Source organism: Brienomyrus brachyistius, chromosome 2 (genome assembly GCF_023856365.1).
Source record: "Brienomyrus brachyistius isolate T26 chromosome 2, BBRACH_0.4, whole genome shotgun sequence".
Classification (NCBI taxonomy): domain Eukaryota; kingdom Metazoa; phylum Chordata; class Actinopteri; order Osteoglossiformes; family Mormyridae; genus Brienomyrus; species Brienomyrus brachyistius.
This window is the reverse complement of record NC_064534.1, coordinates 21,099,301-21,116,489: the sequence shown is the minus strand read 5'-3', so window position 1 is coordinate 21,116,489 and position 17,189 is coordinate 21,099,301. Positions and strand designations below refer to the sequence as shown.

Here is a 17,189-nt window from a genome sequence, read left to right as displayed (position 1 = left end):
AACTACTTTCTGACAGTATTATGTTGTGTGTGATACCATATTACAATCATTTTCTAACTAATACATGGAGAATTAATAATGTGACGTTTTCTGTCAATAATATTTCTTTTTAATGTGGACGTAGCTAAAGGAATTACTTTGGAATAATATTCTTGCGTGTCCAATTTAGGATGAGACTAGCATCTCGATCCTGCTCGACTACATGTTTTGCAACTGGTAAACGTATAAGCTATTTATCAATTAACATCCCAGTGCTGTTTAAAAATAAGAATACAGTGTTTGAGGTATGTATGTATGTATGTATGAGATACAAGGGACAGATTCATCTTCATTAGATTTAAGTGTTTATTTACATTTCGCAGGCAGGACAGCTTGGGGAGGGAGGGGCAGCTGGGTTAAGGGTTTTTCTCACGAGCTCAGCAATGACATGATTACTCTGGTAAAAGGAACCCTGGATCGTAGCTGATGAGCTACACAGTACACCCAAATGAGACAGCATGGGCCCCATAAATTGGTGAAAAATCAGTATGAAGCACAGTTCAATGAGCAAATTTTTTAACTTTTAAAAGTTAAAATCAGCAGGGTTCATTTTCACACACACACACACGTGTTGGCCTACCTATCTAAATGGGGATCTTCCATTCATTTCTATGGGAAAAACTCTATTCACAACAATGACAACCTTAACCCCTACCCAGCCCTAACCTTGACCATAAGTAACCTAACAAAATATGACATTTGGCTAATTTAGTTTTTTTTTGTTCGCAGTCACAGATTTGCATAAAACTGAGGACAGAAAAAATGTTTCTTTCTTTAGATGCAAAAAAAAGTGTCCCCACAAGGTCAAAATATCAGGTTTTTATGACATCGTAGGAACATTTGGTCTCCACAATGTAATAATTAAAAACATAAATACACACACACACACACACACACACACACAATCATCCTGCATGCAGCTATACTGCAGTATTTCAGTGGAAACCGTGAAGCACCATTTTCAGCCGGGGAATGAAATTTAAATTGTCTTCTGTTGATGCACCCTGCTGTCCGGGTGGTCTCAGCGATCACACTGCACTTCAGTGTTCCTGTTAATCTCCTTTAACTCTTTAATATTGCGGACGTCATGGCAGCCAAAGAGATGCAGCAGCCTCAGTCTGGGGAAATTATGAGAACATGGTGAATTATATCTGTCCAATTACACCTTAAGTTCTTGGTCATTCTCTGTATATTTCACACCTTAAAGATTCTGTTAATGATTCAACAAATCATGTACTTTTGTTAAATCCATCTGTAAAGCCAGTTCTCGCAGTGCAGGTTGTGGCTCAAATGTTACAGTTTAAATCAATGTTTCCCATACCAGTCCTCAGAGGACACTGGACAGATTCACATTTTTGTTTTGTCCCAGTTCTCAGCACAACTGTAAGGTATTCAGAGCTCCGGATCAGGTGTTCTGGGAACTGGGATAAAACAAAAATGTGTGTGTGTCCAGTGTGCCCCGAAGACTGGTTTGGGAAACGCAGGCTTAGACAATTGAAGTTGCTGATAATTCTATACATAACTTCATAAATTCTGATTAAGGTCAGCATCTAGAACCCTGTTTCCTTTACTTTTTGTGTCACATGTGTTCTAGTCCCAGCCTGTCTGTCGTTTGCTCACCCTTTGCAGTGTCTGCAGAGTTTCCTGACTGCATCCTGAGATACGCAGCAAAAGCTCAGTTTCACTGTCTTCAGGTACCTGTAGCAGTAATTTGCCAGGAGATGGACACTGCAGTGAAAAGAAACAGTTTCATATTCACTGGGAATGTTACTGCTGCCTTGAGAAGGTAAAATTACGAGGCACTGCCTTTGTGATGTAAATCCTCGTTTTCTATATGATAAATATAGTTTCCATCTCAATTTTTGAAGGCGACATTCACTAAACCATAGAACATAATCTGACACAGCTGTATTTTATAATATTTGTTGGTCACTTTTAGGAATGTATAAAAAGCAGTCATGAAATGATGACATCATTTGAATTTAAAAGCATGATTGTTATCCTGCACTGTTACTAATAGTAACAAATCACCGCTGATCTCCGCAGAAGGACAGACACTGAACTGGGGGTCTCCATGGTTGCTCTCACTCAGTTGGGTCTTCTAATATGCATATGCCCAGAGTATTTAGTGAAGATGAACCACTTATTTTCCAGCCACTGCTTCAAGCTCTCATCCCCCTTTACATCCTTTTTGAAATTACACCTTTAGTCTAAAGCCGCATTGTGTTTCTATAGTTGTGATAACAGGGTTGGGAATAGTAAAGTTTTCCAGGTAAATGACAAGTGAGGATTAGCGGCTATGAAAACTGTGACAATAATTAGGTACATGTGCAGCTGTGGCATTACTTCAGGTTTTATTAATGAGCGTCTGGGTATAAACTGGGGAATCTGAAGCCTCTGGGCTTTATGAATGCCAGACCGGTGGTGGTCTGATGGTCAGGGAAGCGCACATGTGATTAAAAGGTTGCTGGTTTAAAATCCTCACCAGTAAGCTGTTAAATAATAGCTGCCTACTCTGATGTAACATACGGGTTAAATGCAGAGGATATGTTGTGTTGTTGTGCATTGTGTGCTGTGGTGTGTCAACAATGACAGTTAATCACTTTTCACTTCAAGTGACAGATGTTAATCCAAAGATAGACACTTCCCCATGTCATTGAATCACATATGGTATTTAGAATTAGTTGCTTTCATTAGTTATCCGGATATATCAGCTTAGTGAATCCCTGTGCCCTTTATACATAACCATTTAGAATTTACATCTGTTTATACAAATCCATACCCTCTGCTTCCTGTTGATGTCAGGCTCAGGTCCAGGTCCTGCAGCTGGAGGCTGGACATGGCTATTGCCTCGATCCCTCTGTCTGTTATCGCCTTACATCCACTCATATCCAAGTGCCTGCAAAGACACAGGACTGGCACCCAATTAACTACACTGCTGCTCATTTAATAAAAGATCACATTCCTTCGATATTTAACTAAGCAAGTCTGTCACACACTCAGGGAAAGGAGGAATTGCTGTTTAACTGGTTAGGATTGCCTTTCAGATGATGAAGAAGGAGCTGGTATTTTATATGGGCTGCCTTTCTGTTAGGGGGTATTAGTGATTGGAGGTTTAGTACTTTTACAGCTAAATACCCAACCTGATGGAGCAGGAGTAGGTGCTGATCTCAGTCATACTGGCATCCGTGACATGGGGGCACGAGCTCAGCGTCAGGCTCCACAGCCCAAGGCACTGACGGACAATGTGGTGGATGGTCTGGTCGTACACCTGCACCACAATGCGACCAATTTTCAGAACTCATGTGCATCTCGTGGAAGAAACAAATAGATTAGCTGGCTACGAAGAATATTCGCACGTCCTGTGAGTAAAGGAACCGTCAATGCAGCTTTTATGCTTGCCCTGTTAAAACACTGTTACCCACGCACCTTGGTGAGGTTCCTTTAAACATCCACACTAATCACAAATAAATCATGAGTAATCACACACATCAGAGACGTGATGGGTGCCATACCTGTGTGGGATATGTGAGGTGAATGGACTTCGAAACTTACTGAATGGTGTCCAGTCAGGTCCAGTGAGCCCAGATACTTCAGACCGGACATCATGTTGGTTAAGCAGGAATTTGATATCTTTGGAATCTTTCCGATGTTCAGACCTTTCAGGTTGGGACAGTTCTGTGCCACAGTGTTCAGACATTCCGTGCCGAGTGAGCAGCAGCCAAACAGCTCCAATCTATGGAGACTGGAATTACAGAGACCCCCTACTGAATTTAGTAAACAGTCTGTCACAAGGCAGTGCAGGGAGTGACAATATAACACATATATGGTACTCTGGTGTCCTTACATAGACTGTAAGTGTTCTCGTGTGTCTCACGATGGATTGGTGTCCACTGCCAAATTCCCTCTGTGTCCTGGGATAGGCTCCAGAGCCTCCTCAGCAAGGACACAGATTTGGGTATGGATGGTGGGGACATGTCCCTACCAATATTGTGGGAGTACAGTGTGTCTTTAGGGAGGCAGAGGGCTCATGGGAGTTTTACTTACACAAAAATGTTCTGAGGGCAGAAAGAAAAATTACTGGTTCAGAGAGATAACCAATCAGATTGTAGAGGAGGTGGGCCCAAGGAACTAGAGGCGGGACCAAGACATCTGATTTTCCGTCTGCCCTCAGAACATTTTTGTCGAAGTAAATGAGCAGGCTGGGGGTTCAGGGCTGATCTGGTCCCTACCCATTTTGAAACCAAACCCACACTCTTGCTCCTCACTCCTGTAGCATTATGGAAGATGGATGGCTAGTGTTATGGTGAAGTGCACAGGTATTCACATTAGTGTCAGCGAGACAGCAGGTCTCCACATCGGCCCCGGCATAGTTCTTGCTACCTTTTCCCACATCTTGCGATCAGCAGTGTGATGGCCTCGTCCGTCATTCGACACCCATTCACTGCCACTTTCTCCAGGCTACACACATGGACGACGATTAAAGCCACCAAAAATAACATTTGAGATGAGTTATTCCTAACCCTCTCTCACAAGTTGCTATGGGAATTAATACGAAATTTAACTGAAAAAATATTCACTCAGTTTAAGACTTCCTTTAAGATATAGCCATTCTTACATGACAGAATCCATTACATTGCAGTACAGTATAATCTTTGATGTTACCAGTGATCAATGTATTCAGCAATTACATCATAATTTAATAAATACGTCCTCAGTTTGACACGATTATGGGATGTATGGCATGACGGAAGATCCTACTTGGCACAAGCAGTGACCAGAGCAGTGATGCCAGCATCTGTGACTCCTGTCCAGCTCATGTCCACAGCGGTCAGGTGGGCACAGTGACGGCTGCAGGAAAGCAGCACGTCGTCTCCGTGGAAACCAGGCCCACTGCAGCTGGTCATCTTTAGTTCCTGAAAAGGCGCCATCAGAAGACTCACTCAGTTGTATCCGGCTGCTGATGTCCACTGGTGCATTACAAATCAAGCTCTCCACAATAGCAGGTCATTACAAAAGGGCTTCTATGATCTTGTCTGCTGGATTTTTCTGGCTCTGGATCTATCCGCACAGGCCCAAAGGTGCAGGTCTCATGCGGTCTCACTATGACAATGGATGTCTTTGTTGTGAACAACAGTTTCTCCTCGTTTTCTCTGCTCCAGGGTTACATAAAAGGCATCTCATAACAGACCATTTGTGGGAATATATATGGGGGTAACTCTATCCATTTTAAAGCTGTTGGAGTTTAAATCAGAGGTGAGGCTCCAAAAGATTCGAATTCTCGTCTTCCTGATGCTAAGCACCCTATTCACACCATATGAAGACTCCATAAGCATCCTATAATCACGCTTTAAGCAACCCATAAACACCCCATAAAGTCTCTATATTCACCACATAAGTATTTATTTAGCACTCCATAAACAACCAATAAACATCCGATAATGATTCTCTAAGCAACATGTAAGCACCCTACAAAGACTCTATATGCACCCTACTGTATAAGAACTCTATAAGCACCCTATAAAGACTCTATATGCACCCTATAAGAACTCTATAAGCATCCTATAAAGACTCTATATGCACCCTATAAGAACTCTATAAGCACCCTATAAAAACTCTATGTTCAGCCTATAAAGACTCTATATGCACCCTATAAGAACTCCATAAGCACCCTATAAAAACTCTATGTTCAGCCTATAAAGACTCTATATGCACCCTATAAGAACTCTATAAGCACCCTATAAAGACTCTATATTCACCCTATAAGAACTCTATAAGCACCCCATAAAGATTCTATAGGCGCCCTATAAAGACTCTATATTCACCCTATAAGAACTCTATAAACACCCTATGAAGACTTTCTTATAAACATGTTTTTCACTCTGTAAAAATTCAAGGTACTGTATCTATAGTGCATTATAGATGAGAGCTTCACAGAGCATTCATAATGCACAATAAACAAGGCTATAATAAGTTATGCCTTTTTATAAATGTTTATAGCCATATTTATAATGCTTTATGAATGCATTATGAATGTGTTTATAAATTACTGAAAACATGGCCTTAAGTAAAATTTTACTTCTTCAGCACTGAGGTTATTTGCATTACTGTACCTGAAGGGTATGTTTGCACTGTGCGAACAAGTCATCCAGCCCCCTGGAAGTAACTTGCAAACGTCTGCACCTGTTCAAGGTCAGCCTACGAGGACCATGCCTACCGACACTGCTCAGCAACTGGTCAGTCAGACAGGGCTGATCCTCAAGTAGAACCTCCTCCCCTGCACAGTAAGAGAGTGACAGGCAAAAATAAATCACTTTCACTATGCAGGCATCTCTGCCAAGGAGTTTGGGGTGTTTCTCAATACCATGAATGGAAAAATCATACTTGTGGTCTTGGCCAGACCGGACTCGCTACCTTGCCTTCCAAGAACAACCATAGGGCACAATGCCAGTCCATCACAGGACATAAGGCAGGGGACAACCTGGATAGGATGCCAGTCCATCACAGGACATAAGGCAGGGGACAAACTGGATAGGATGCCAGTCCATCACAGGACATAAGGCAGGGGACAAACTGGATAGGATGCCAGTCCATCACAGGGCATAAGGCAGGGGACAAACTGGATAGGATGCCAGTCCATCACAGGACATAAGGCAGGGGACAACCTGGGTAGGATGCCAGTCCATCACAGGACATAAGGCAGGGGACAAACTGGATAGGATGCCAGTCCATCACAGGGCACATACACACTCACAATCACACACTGTGGGCAATTCAGAGACACCCGTTCCTGACACCTGTCCATCTGGAAGCTATAATTTGGTAAGGGCCACTTGGACACCAAGGGGCATGTTTCATGGACTAAATCAGTCATCATGAGATTCCTTATTTATCTTCTTCATTAGTCATTTACGACGGAGGTAGAGGAGGATCGAATTATTCCATTAGTCCGAATATAACAAGGCCATCTCTACTAGGTGAGTCAGTGGAACGTCACCGTTTCAGGTCGTCGCTGTGTACTGGAGCGTTTCAATTTTGTTTTGACTTATGCCGCCTAAAACCAGGTCAATACACACAGGAAGTAAAACAGCACTGAAGCCTGCCAGAAGCCAGGTGGAGGATGGCTGAAAGCGTAGAGTTAATAGAGCGCGACCGCTTTTTCAGATGCTTTGTGGCTGTAGGACCATCCCCCTGACCTTTGCTTCCTAAGCAGGTGTCAGTGTTCATGATTTGTTTGTGTTTGTCTTTACCTTCCCTGGGCGGAAACAGGGCAGGGGAATGCGTCCTGGCCATAGGCCCCATGGTTATCTCTTCAGTTTGCCCAAGGTGTTGACCCCCGAGGACGAACGTCATGAGAGCAAAGCATGTGCTCAGGGCCGGCAGCTGGCCAACGGAGGCGTGGGCCCAGGAGGCCTCAGATCGCACAGCCAACCATAGCTGCAAGGCAACCCCTACTGGACTCTTATCAAGGGGAATGGCACGGTTTTAACACAGATGTAAGGCCTTGTGGGTATGACTCCTAAGATCAATGCCGTGGTAGATTAAATAAAAACAGCTAGATAAGGCTTCAAATGGAAAAGAAAATAAAACATAGCATAGCGCTTGCTACAGCTGCTAAGACGTGTCCGGTGTGGGAGGACGTAGCAGAGCTGCCAGGTGGCAATATGGATGTGGACACACTTTCTCCTTCACCTGAGCTATAGTTCACTTTTTAAAACTTCTAGCACTAGCAGCAACTGCCTAGAAACTGCTTTCACACATCTAGTCCTCCCCACCGTGCTAATCCGTTTTCTCAAACACTAGCAGGCCTGGTCCTGAGGGACCCTAGTCAAGGTCGGTTTTATACATTCTGCTAAAGCTCCACTTCATGAAGTAGTAGAAAAACTTGCTGAATGTACACTGAACTAATTTGGGATTTAGTGTAGGAGAGGCAATCAGTGTTTCAGTGTGACAACACATAGCTCAACAAGCCAATAGCTTCTCAAAGGCGGCTAATGTTGTTGAATTGAAGGAGTCTCAGATCCTGCTGATAACACTGCCCACTGTCCTGCCATTAAAACTACATCCTGCTATACTGACCTCTGCTCATTATGACAGCAATACACACCTGCCACTTAGATCTACTTTCACAAAGCTTACCAGCAACATAAAGCAACCAGAGTAAAACAATGTGCATAAAAATGGCATATTTACCTAGCTTTATAACTAATAATCTCTCTAAATGTTTCTAACTGTCATGTTGTTGATGACTGTCAAGCTATAAAAGGATTTAATTAGCCTAAGTTCACACTCTCCCTGTATGGTAGTAGCATTTCCTGTTCCTATAGCATTTCCTGTTCCTGTAGCATTTCCTGTTCCAGAGAATGCCCAGCAGGTCCATACCCTAATTAGTCGCATTCAAATCCTTCTCTAGCTTTTACAGCTTACACACACCAGGAACAGGAGACAACATGTATTTAAATCCTAACCACCTTCCCTAAACCCTGTGACAGGGGTCTCCAACTCCGGTCCTGGAGAGTTACTATCCAGGAGGTTTTCCATCCTACCTGGTTCCTGGTGAGCCACACCTGTTCCTGGTATCTACCCCTGGAAACCCCTGCTCTAGGGAGAGAATCTGAAGAGTCACAAACCCACACACTCAGTACCTTTACATGCACACTAAGAAAATCGAATTATTCCATTAGTCCGAATATAACCAGACTTTTAAAGTACATGTAAATTTGTTAGTCTGACTGAAATCGTACTAAGTGGAATTTCTCAAAGTCTGAGTAAGACACCCAGATAATGCGATTTGGAAGTAACAGGAGAAGCCGGTACACAGAAGAAGCACGGAGCACAGCAGAGGATATACAGCATGTATGAAGTGTACAGCGCTGTGAAACTGTCCAACTCACCACTCAACTAAAGGGCCTTTTTCCACCACATAAGGTTCCGTACTTTAGGTACTTCAAGAAGGTACCAAAGGTTAGTACTTCAAAGTTTTGGTTTACCACTGGTGCAAAAACTGGTACCAGCAACAAATGACATCACTACTGAATTCGAAAAATGCTTTAGTAGGACTAGACGATGTGCGATATTTATATGTTAAGCACATCCAATTCTTACATCGGTAGTCAGCTAGATTAAGATCAGGCTTTTTCTTATCTTAAATTTGATATGGATATTACAGCGGTGTTTAAGTCTCGCTAAAACATTTTTACTCTCACAGGAAAAAAAAACCTATAAAGTTTTGCAAATTTAATTATTATTCCTTTTCATGATTATCTAGTTTATGTTGAAAAATCAGTTTAAAGTTGCATGCGCTCTCCGAGGCAATCATAATCAGTTTCATCCTTGCTGTTCAAATCACTCCTAGACGGGTCCGTGAGAAATTTATGTTGAACTCCCTTTTTTGTTCAATAAAAACCCCAATATTTATCAAAACAAAATTACACTGCAATATTTGAAAATTTTCCAGTACCGTGCTGTCATAGTATATCATACAAAATACTTCATTTCCTGTTATGCTACCCTGATCTTCTTGTATCTGTTCTTCCGACCAGATTGCAATTAAAGCTTGTGTTATTTCATTTGTCCACACATCCCTTATTATTATCCATTACTTTTATAATTTTTTTACGTCTGTTACATAATATGTCTACTTGAAAAAGCCCAATACTAACAAGCTGACAGGAGCCATATCGCCACATATTGTAGTGGAATCGGACATACTAAGGTTCATAAATCAATTCCCCTCTCATGCATGTACTGTATGTATACTGGGACATGAACAGTAGTCCAATTGAATGGCGTAGTCGAACTATTACCATAGCTCGACTTAGCTGTACGGTAAACGTACTGACTGTCTTCATGATTTCAGCCATCCGTCATTATTGTTGTTGTGTCATGACACAGAAAACGCATTGACTTCTCAGCTATGCATGTTCCCATTTTAACATTAATTTGCTGTAGATGTGTTGCCATTAGACAACTCAGCCTCACAGAGCTTCTTCTCATGGGCCAGGTGGCGAAGTCGATGGCAGGCCGTCGCAACGTGGACCAGGTCTCTGTGCCGTACCAGCGACAGGATGCACATCCACAGCTCATCAGGGAGGGACAGCCATGGCACAGAGTCACTGCCCCCAATCTGCCAGAGGTAATCACTGATGACAAGCAGCTCTGCACCAGAGCTACTTTGCTTTGCAGCATTTGATATAAATTCCGAGAAATGTCTAATATCCGGCTAATCAAAACATCTGGCGAAATCTTTTTGCTTTTTAATTAATAAAATGATTTGTGAATAAGAGAGAAATTCGGCCTTACAATGGGCGTGCATTTTCCAGCCTCTGAAAGGTTATTAGCTTGCGGAGGTAGTACTTCTGCTTCTGTAAAAATTGTCAGAATGTTTGGTTAATGATGCCGACAGGAACACTGAATAGTGGATTTTCATTATCTCACTTAAGCCATAAAAAAAAGAGAGAAAAGTTCAGGAACGTGATCAACTGATGTTTTTTGGTAGTATGTAAGTCTACAACCATAGTCATTAGAGTTGCACTGCACAGAAAGTGATGCCGTAAACATAAGATCCATCACTTACTGGTGTGGCTTTGCTGAGGAGAGCAGGATAATGTAGATGCCGCCCTTCCAGCCCTCAAAAGCTTGTCCTCTGAAAACCCAGGTGAAAGAGAAGTCTCACCATTGTCATGTCCCACAGTCACACACACACACACATACACCTTGCCTAGAAGGAACAGTATTAGTAAATACTAATGCCCTGTCCTTAGTAGATGCTGTGCACTGTCGTGTTTAATCCTAAGGGTTATTCTTCATTGCACTAAGGAAATAAATACAATAGCAGCAAGAGATGCAGAGGTTCAAACATGGTCCTTTCTCTGCTATCTTCATTTCCTCTGATCCGAACGATAATCACTCAGAGGAGGGGTGGGTGCACTGTGTGGAGCGTGCGCTAATGCAGCGTGCTAATGAGCATGTCCACATCTAATGCGGCCACTTCGCTCACGGAGACTTCAAAAGGCCGCTTGCCCGCAATGGCGGTTTTATCATGCAGATCTCCACAGCTGCCACCCAGTTACACCACAGCGATTGGGCACAGTGCCAATGCACGGAGGGCGTATAGGTCTGCACTGTGTTCTACCGGGGCTGCGAATGTCAGTGCAAGAGCAACACCGAGGCAGGAGGGAGACTGCCAGGTTTCCATCTCCTTCACGGGGATACCAGAGGATTAGAGCCCCCTGTCGTAATACGGCAGCAGGGAACATGTGCTTAAGTGCTGGGGAATTGCACATGTGCACTTTGTGTGTCCTCACACACCTGATGCTGCCAATTAAAACATCAGTGATCCCTGAGCCTCTACACACGCAGCCAGAGCCACAAACGCAGAGGCGGGCGCTGTGCAAGCCTCTGGGACGAGGTGGAGAACCGTGGGCGTGTGCCAGAAAACGCCAAGGCCCAGCGTCGTGGCTGATGATAGGTCTGAAATTATCTCTGAAAGAGAACTGACATTTGTAACATAAAAATGATGGAGGGGGGCATGCAGGAGAGGGGGCATGCTAGAAAAGGAGTGTTTGGGAGAGGAGGCATGTGGGAGAGGAAGGGGTGTTTGGGAGAGGCAAGGGTGTGTGGGAGAGGAGGTGTGTGGGAGAGGCAAGGGTGTGTGGGAGAGGAGGCGTGTGGGAGAGGAGGTGTTGGGAGAGGCAGGGGTGTTTGGGAGAGGAGGTGTGTGGGAGAGGACGGGGTGTTTGGGAGAGGAGGCATGTGGGAGAGGCAGGGGTGTTTGGGAGAGGCAAGGGTGTGTGGGAGAGGAGGTGTGTGGGAGAGGCAAGGGTGTGTGGGAGAGGAGGCGTGTGGGAGAGGAGGTGTTGGGAGAGGCAGGGGTGTTTGGGAGAGGAGGTGTGTGGGAGAGGACGGTGTGTTTGGGAGAGGAGGTGTTGGGAGAGGCAAGGGTTTGTGGAAGAGGAGGCGTGTGGGAGAGGAGGTGTGTGGGAGAGGCAGGGGTGTGTGGGAGAGGAGGCGTGTGGGAGAGGAGGCATGTGGGAGAGGCAGGGGTGTGGGAGAGAAGGATTGTGGGAGAGGGGGTGTACGGGGGAGAAGGTGTGTAGGAGAGGAAGTGCATGGGAGAGGGACGGTGCATGCAGGAGATGGGGTGAGGGTGTGCGGGAGAGGAGGCAGGATATCAGTAGCGCTTCTTCTCTGAAACCCATGACTTTGATGTCTATGGGTTCAAGCGACTAGCCAAGCCAACTGAGTTTATTTTTAACTTAGCATTTGCACTCCTGAACAGTGGCTACTCACCACGCGGAGGTCCAGGCCTTAGGGTACCTGCTGAGGAGGACTTTCTCCCCGCTGGAGATGAAGGTCTGTTCCGAGGCTGAGACCTGTAGTCAAACAGCAGGTATGCAGGTTGGCGAGGCTGTTGGAGGGACCTGGATACCCTGGCAGATTCAGCAGTCACAGCGTTTGACAGGTGCCCTTGAATACTTAGAATTCTATGTAAAATTAGGCAGGGGGGCTCAAGGTGACGTTTTGTCAGGGGGCCCAGAACTTCTAGTTACACTCCAGTATGTTGGAATAGTTATGTGCTGAATAAAGTAACTGTCTAAGTCCTGCAATTCAGATAAGTGCCATGAGATGGCAGTGTGACACCAGTCATAATTATAGCAGGTTGTTGCGTGGCTTCACAGAATGTGAAATTCGTTGATTTAAACAAGCAGCACGTGGAAATAATCAAGGTATGGATGGCAATGTCTTGTTTTATGAAATATTTCGAAATATCAATCTAATATCCGGTATTTTTAATTGTCTCTTTTTTTCCAAACTTACTACTGTCTGCGTAGCACTTCCCAAGTTCACATGATTTTTCTGTCAGTTGTGACACGGTGGGATTGGATTTTGATCTCAAGGGTTTAAATCAACCATACAGGTAATGTGTGATTTATATTACTAGATACACCAATCTTTACTGTGAAATTTAAACGACAAGGTCTTACAATCATCCTACCACTAGAGGGCAGGCAACTTAATCCAGTTGTCCCAAGTTCTGACTACATCTCTCATTTCTTCCACTGAGATTAGTAACTTGTGTTCGCACCTGGTATCAGTGACTTGTTCCATACTCTGTGTGTTCTGCCATTACATTAGTGATGCGATGTGGGACTTCAGAGCTTTGACAGTGAATCAGTTAGCAGAGACAAGAAATGGATATGTGACTGAAAGCAATTTCTGTTCCAGTTCTGTAAATGAGACTTATCTCTAATGTGACTCCCTCTCTCGGAATGACATTTAGTATTATGTGCTTTCAGCTGTGTGGGAGGTTTTGCATAAACACAGATATTTGACACATGGAGGGTGTCATCGTGTGTCACTGGTTATAATGTGCAGAGGGAAACAAAGTAGTGAGTTTATGGCAGGAAGCAGTCTGGAGTGACATCAGCAGAGGTCCGGGTCCAAATCACTTACAGTGGTGACTAGTGTCCAAGTTTTATATGTTTGGATGATGAGTTAACCTATAGTAAATAATTACAGATATCTACAGAGCTACATAACCGTCATTGTAAGGTGTAATTTACAGTATAACTTAAGGTCAGCTGACAAGCAAACCCTAATTGCAACAACAACCTGTCCCATCATGCAACTGTGGATTGATGCCTGAGTGCAGAGGTACTGGGGTGACCAGCGATGGTTTGGGCTTCAAACCCACAACCCGATTTGCGGAGCTTACGCCACTTTTTTGTGGTGCTACATTGTTTGTTTGCGTCTCTGTTTTGTAACGTGTGAACAAAAGTGCTGCTCTCAGCTCTTGACAGGTACAGAGAAAAACATATTTGTGTGAGCTAGTCATTGTGTCTCCAAGGTAACTCGCCAGCTTAAGGGAAATGAAAGGATCCCTACCCAGTATGCAGACATGCAGTGTTTGATACAACTGAAATAGCACTGGTTAACAAAAGACATGACTGCCTTTGGTCCGTATTACAAAAGTATGTCATCTGAACTAATTGACTGATTCAACATTTGGTAATTTGTTTATAACTGATCAAAATTGAAAATAATACACTGATCTGGAAATATGTAGCTGCTACATTATTTTGTAGTTTCAGTAAGCTGTTCTTTACCCACAGAATGAACAGAATAACACACTTTCATACAGAAATGTGGGATGGAAATGTGTATTATTAATTAAAAATGTTGATATCAATTATTATCCAGTTCATGTGATTTTAAAGGGCTAATTAAAAATTCAGGTAAAAGAAACACAAGCCACCGTCAGTGATTTAGTGAGTTATCTGAGAGGTCACCGTTAACCAGGAATACAGGTCACTGGTGGCTGACTGAGCAAAGTGTCTTCAGGAGTCTTGGACGGTGCCTCACCTTGGCAACAGCTGCCCATGGGTGAATGATGACCAGGATAAGCTTGATCGTCCCCAGTGTCTCCTCTCTCCATACCGTCTAGACTGTAGCCCTGGCGACACACCTGGAACAACATGAAAGATACACAGACATATGCAGAACATGAAAGATACACAGACATATGCAGAACATGAAAATCACACAGACATATGCAAAAACAATATGAAAGACGTATACAAGAAACACCACAGAATATATGCAGACACAAAGCAACAATAAAGACTAAAAGACATAGAGAAAACCCAGAAGACACAAAGACAACACAAAAATCACAAAGACTTACACTTACACACACGGTGCACTATGACCAGTTCAGAGATGTTAGCCTATCTGCATGTATTTGGATGGTGGAGAGAAGCCCATGGAGCAAATGGGAACCTCCACATATAAAGACCCAGGACTCAAACCCCCAACCCTGAAAGTGTGAAGCAAAAAGCTCTACACACTGAGCCACGATGAAGTTCTAACAAAATTCATCTTCTCTTTAACTGCATGTAGGAATTTTGCCCCTTTAACTTCTTATTCTAACTTGCAACTTTGGAAGATCTCTATTAAGACAAAGTGCCAGGGATGCGAAAAGTAACACAAAAAATTTGCTACAGTAATAAACAGATTGGAAACTCTAATATTGGTCAAGTCGTATTTAGTATAGTCGATACAGACTATTTCAGTAGCTATATAGAAAGGTGCTTAATTGTGTGACTATCAATTGTATTTACTGTATATTATTAAGACCTTGTGATTTGTTTCTTCCAGATGTGCTGCACTTTGCAGTTGTTCCCTTATCTCCTCGCTCACCACAGGCCCGTTCTGCCAGGCCCTCCACAGGGTCACACACAATTGACATCGGTATTACAGTAGTTTCACCACCCGTCTGCTTGCAAGTCAAAGCATCACGGATGGAAGTTGGGTTTAGCAATCCAGCCCCTCTCTCTGCATTCCGGTATTGGTTCCCCAAAGAGCCAATAAACCCGTGATTAAATATTCCTGTCCAATTCCTGTTTGCCGCACATGGCAGTCCGGCAAGCTGATGTTCTCCTCCCACTTTCAGTCTTCCGTCAGATTTCACTGCGTCTCCTTCATCCTGTAGGATGTCATCACCCTCAGCCTTGTGCCATTCATCCTGTTGTCTGTCTCCTATATCCCTGTTTTCTTCATGCTGCTGGGGGCAGCCAGAGATGTCCTTGAATTGTTCTGGGAGTAATTGTACTGCGTCAGCCCCAGCTCTCCCACAGAACACCTGAGGGTGTTGTGGAGCCTGCCGTCTTTCATAGTCATCAATACAAGCATTGTAGAGTAGGTATTCCTCATAAATACTCAGGCCGTGTGGAACATGCAAGCGTGGATGAGTGTTTTGACCAGATGTGTGAAAGCAGGTCATGCCACTGATATCACTAATGTGGTGGGACTCTCCCTCAAAAAGTCCAAGAAGGGCTTTTTGGGGTCTAAACACTTCATGTAAGTATTTAGAGGTAGTACTTCCCACACAATCAGGACCATCCTTGTCTCTGCATCCGGAGGACTCCGAAGCTGATGGAAAGTCATCCGGGCTGCCTCGTATTCGGCACTCCTCTCTGTCTTTCTTGCCGCTGCCAGGTCTTGTTTCGGGATTCTCCAGTAGGACGTGACAGGGCGTCATCCAAGGTTGATTCTGCTTGCAGCGATTGCCTTTATACAGCAGGCTGGAGGCCTCCCACGCAGGAACCTCTGCTCCATTGTCTCCTAAAAAACCCTTAAGCTTGGAAACAGAGTTCTGTCTCTCCAACCCAGGCTGCGTTGGCCTAAGGGAGTGGTATGGGGCGACCACATTGTTTTTCTCTGTCGCCTGGTCTTCCTCATCCTCCAGCTCTTCACATCTAACCATGCTCTCCAGCCTACCTGATGCTCCAAAGATCCTTCCTTCAGAAAGTGTGCTTTTGGACAAACTATTCGAAAGATGGGCTACGGAATCATCTGTGATGACAGAATCGCGAGTTTGAGCGACAGCTTGATATTTAGGGCTCCTCGGTACATGGTACTCAGCGCTACCATGGGCAGCAGAAGCAGAGATGTCCGCTGGCTCATGTAGGGAGAAACATACCTGTCGTGACTTGTCTTTGTTATAAAACGGAAAACACACTTGGCCCTCACTGTGTAAGAACGTCACTTCACCAATAGGATCCCTGTGCTGTTTACATGCAAGACTAGTGCTGTGCCATGGAGCTCTAGCGTCACGGTTCTGGCGGGTCGCAGCTACTTGGCGTTGGGTCAGTGGCCTGCTGGGGGGGATGGAATATGAACTGTTATTCCTTTTGCTTATGGATAGATCCGCAGGGTCATCTTGACACTGGTCTATCATTGTGTCTCTAACTGTGTAGGTTCTGCTAGAGTTCTGCTCCTGCTCTTCTCCAAAACCTTTGTCCATTTGCTGGGTATTGATAGTTCTCTGTTCATCTTCAGTTTTTGCACGGGCCCCCTGCACTCTAGTAAAGTTCTGAGCCCAGGTTAACACATGCCTCAGTTTCTGGTGTTCTGGAACACATGGGTCACTCAGAAGTTGCCTGTCCAGATCATTCTTTCCTCTTTCGCCAGCTAAACCCAAGATCCCACCATCGGCTTCTCTACAGAGGTCCTGAGGAGAGTTTAAGGGGTTGATGCAATTCAAGGGGTTTTCATCACTTGAAAGCAGTATAGTTTCCTGTGTTTTCCTTGCATCTGTGGTCTCATGTGTGCCAATGAAATACTTTATTCGTTTTGTCCTCAAGAAC

The 17,189-nt window shown here is 44.1% G+C and overlaps 1 protein-coding gene across 1 annotated transcript; it reads right to left on the bottom strand.

Annotated features, from left to right (window-relative positions):
* Positions 1-598: 598 nt before the first annotated feature.
* Positions 599-14,560, bottom strand: LOC125728353 (uncharacterized). Its single transcript, XM_049005337.1, has 13 exons — positions 14,404-14,560; positions 12,331-12,413; positions 10,616-10,684; positions 10,342-10,403; positions 10,021-10,165; positions 6,153-6,316; positions 4,801-4,955; positions 4,423-4,500; positions 3,595-3,784; positions 3,183-3,310; positions 2,822-2,938; positions 1,660-1,767; positions 599-1,157 (listed from the first exon to the last, which is right to left on the bottom strand). The coding sequence occupies exons 1-13, from the start codon at positions 14,544-14,546 to the stop codon at positions 1,061-1,063; spliced, it is 1,539 nt and encodes a 512-aa protein (XP_048861294.1). The 5' UTR covers positions 14,547-14,560; the 3' UTR covers positions 599-1,060.
* Positions 14,561-17,189: the final 2,629 nt, after the last annotated feature.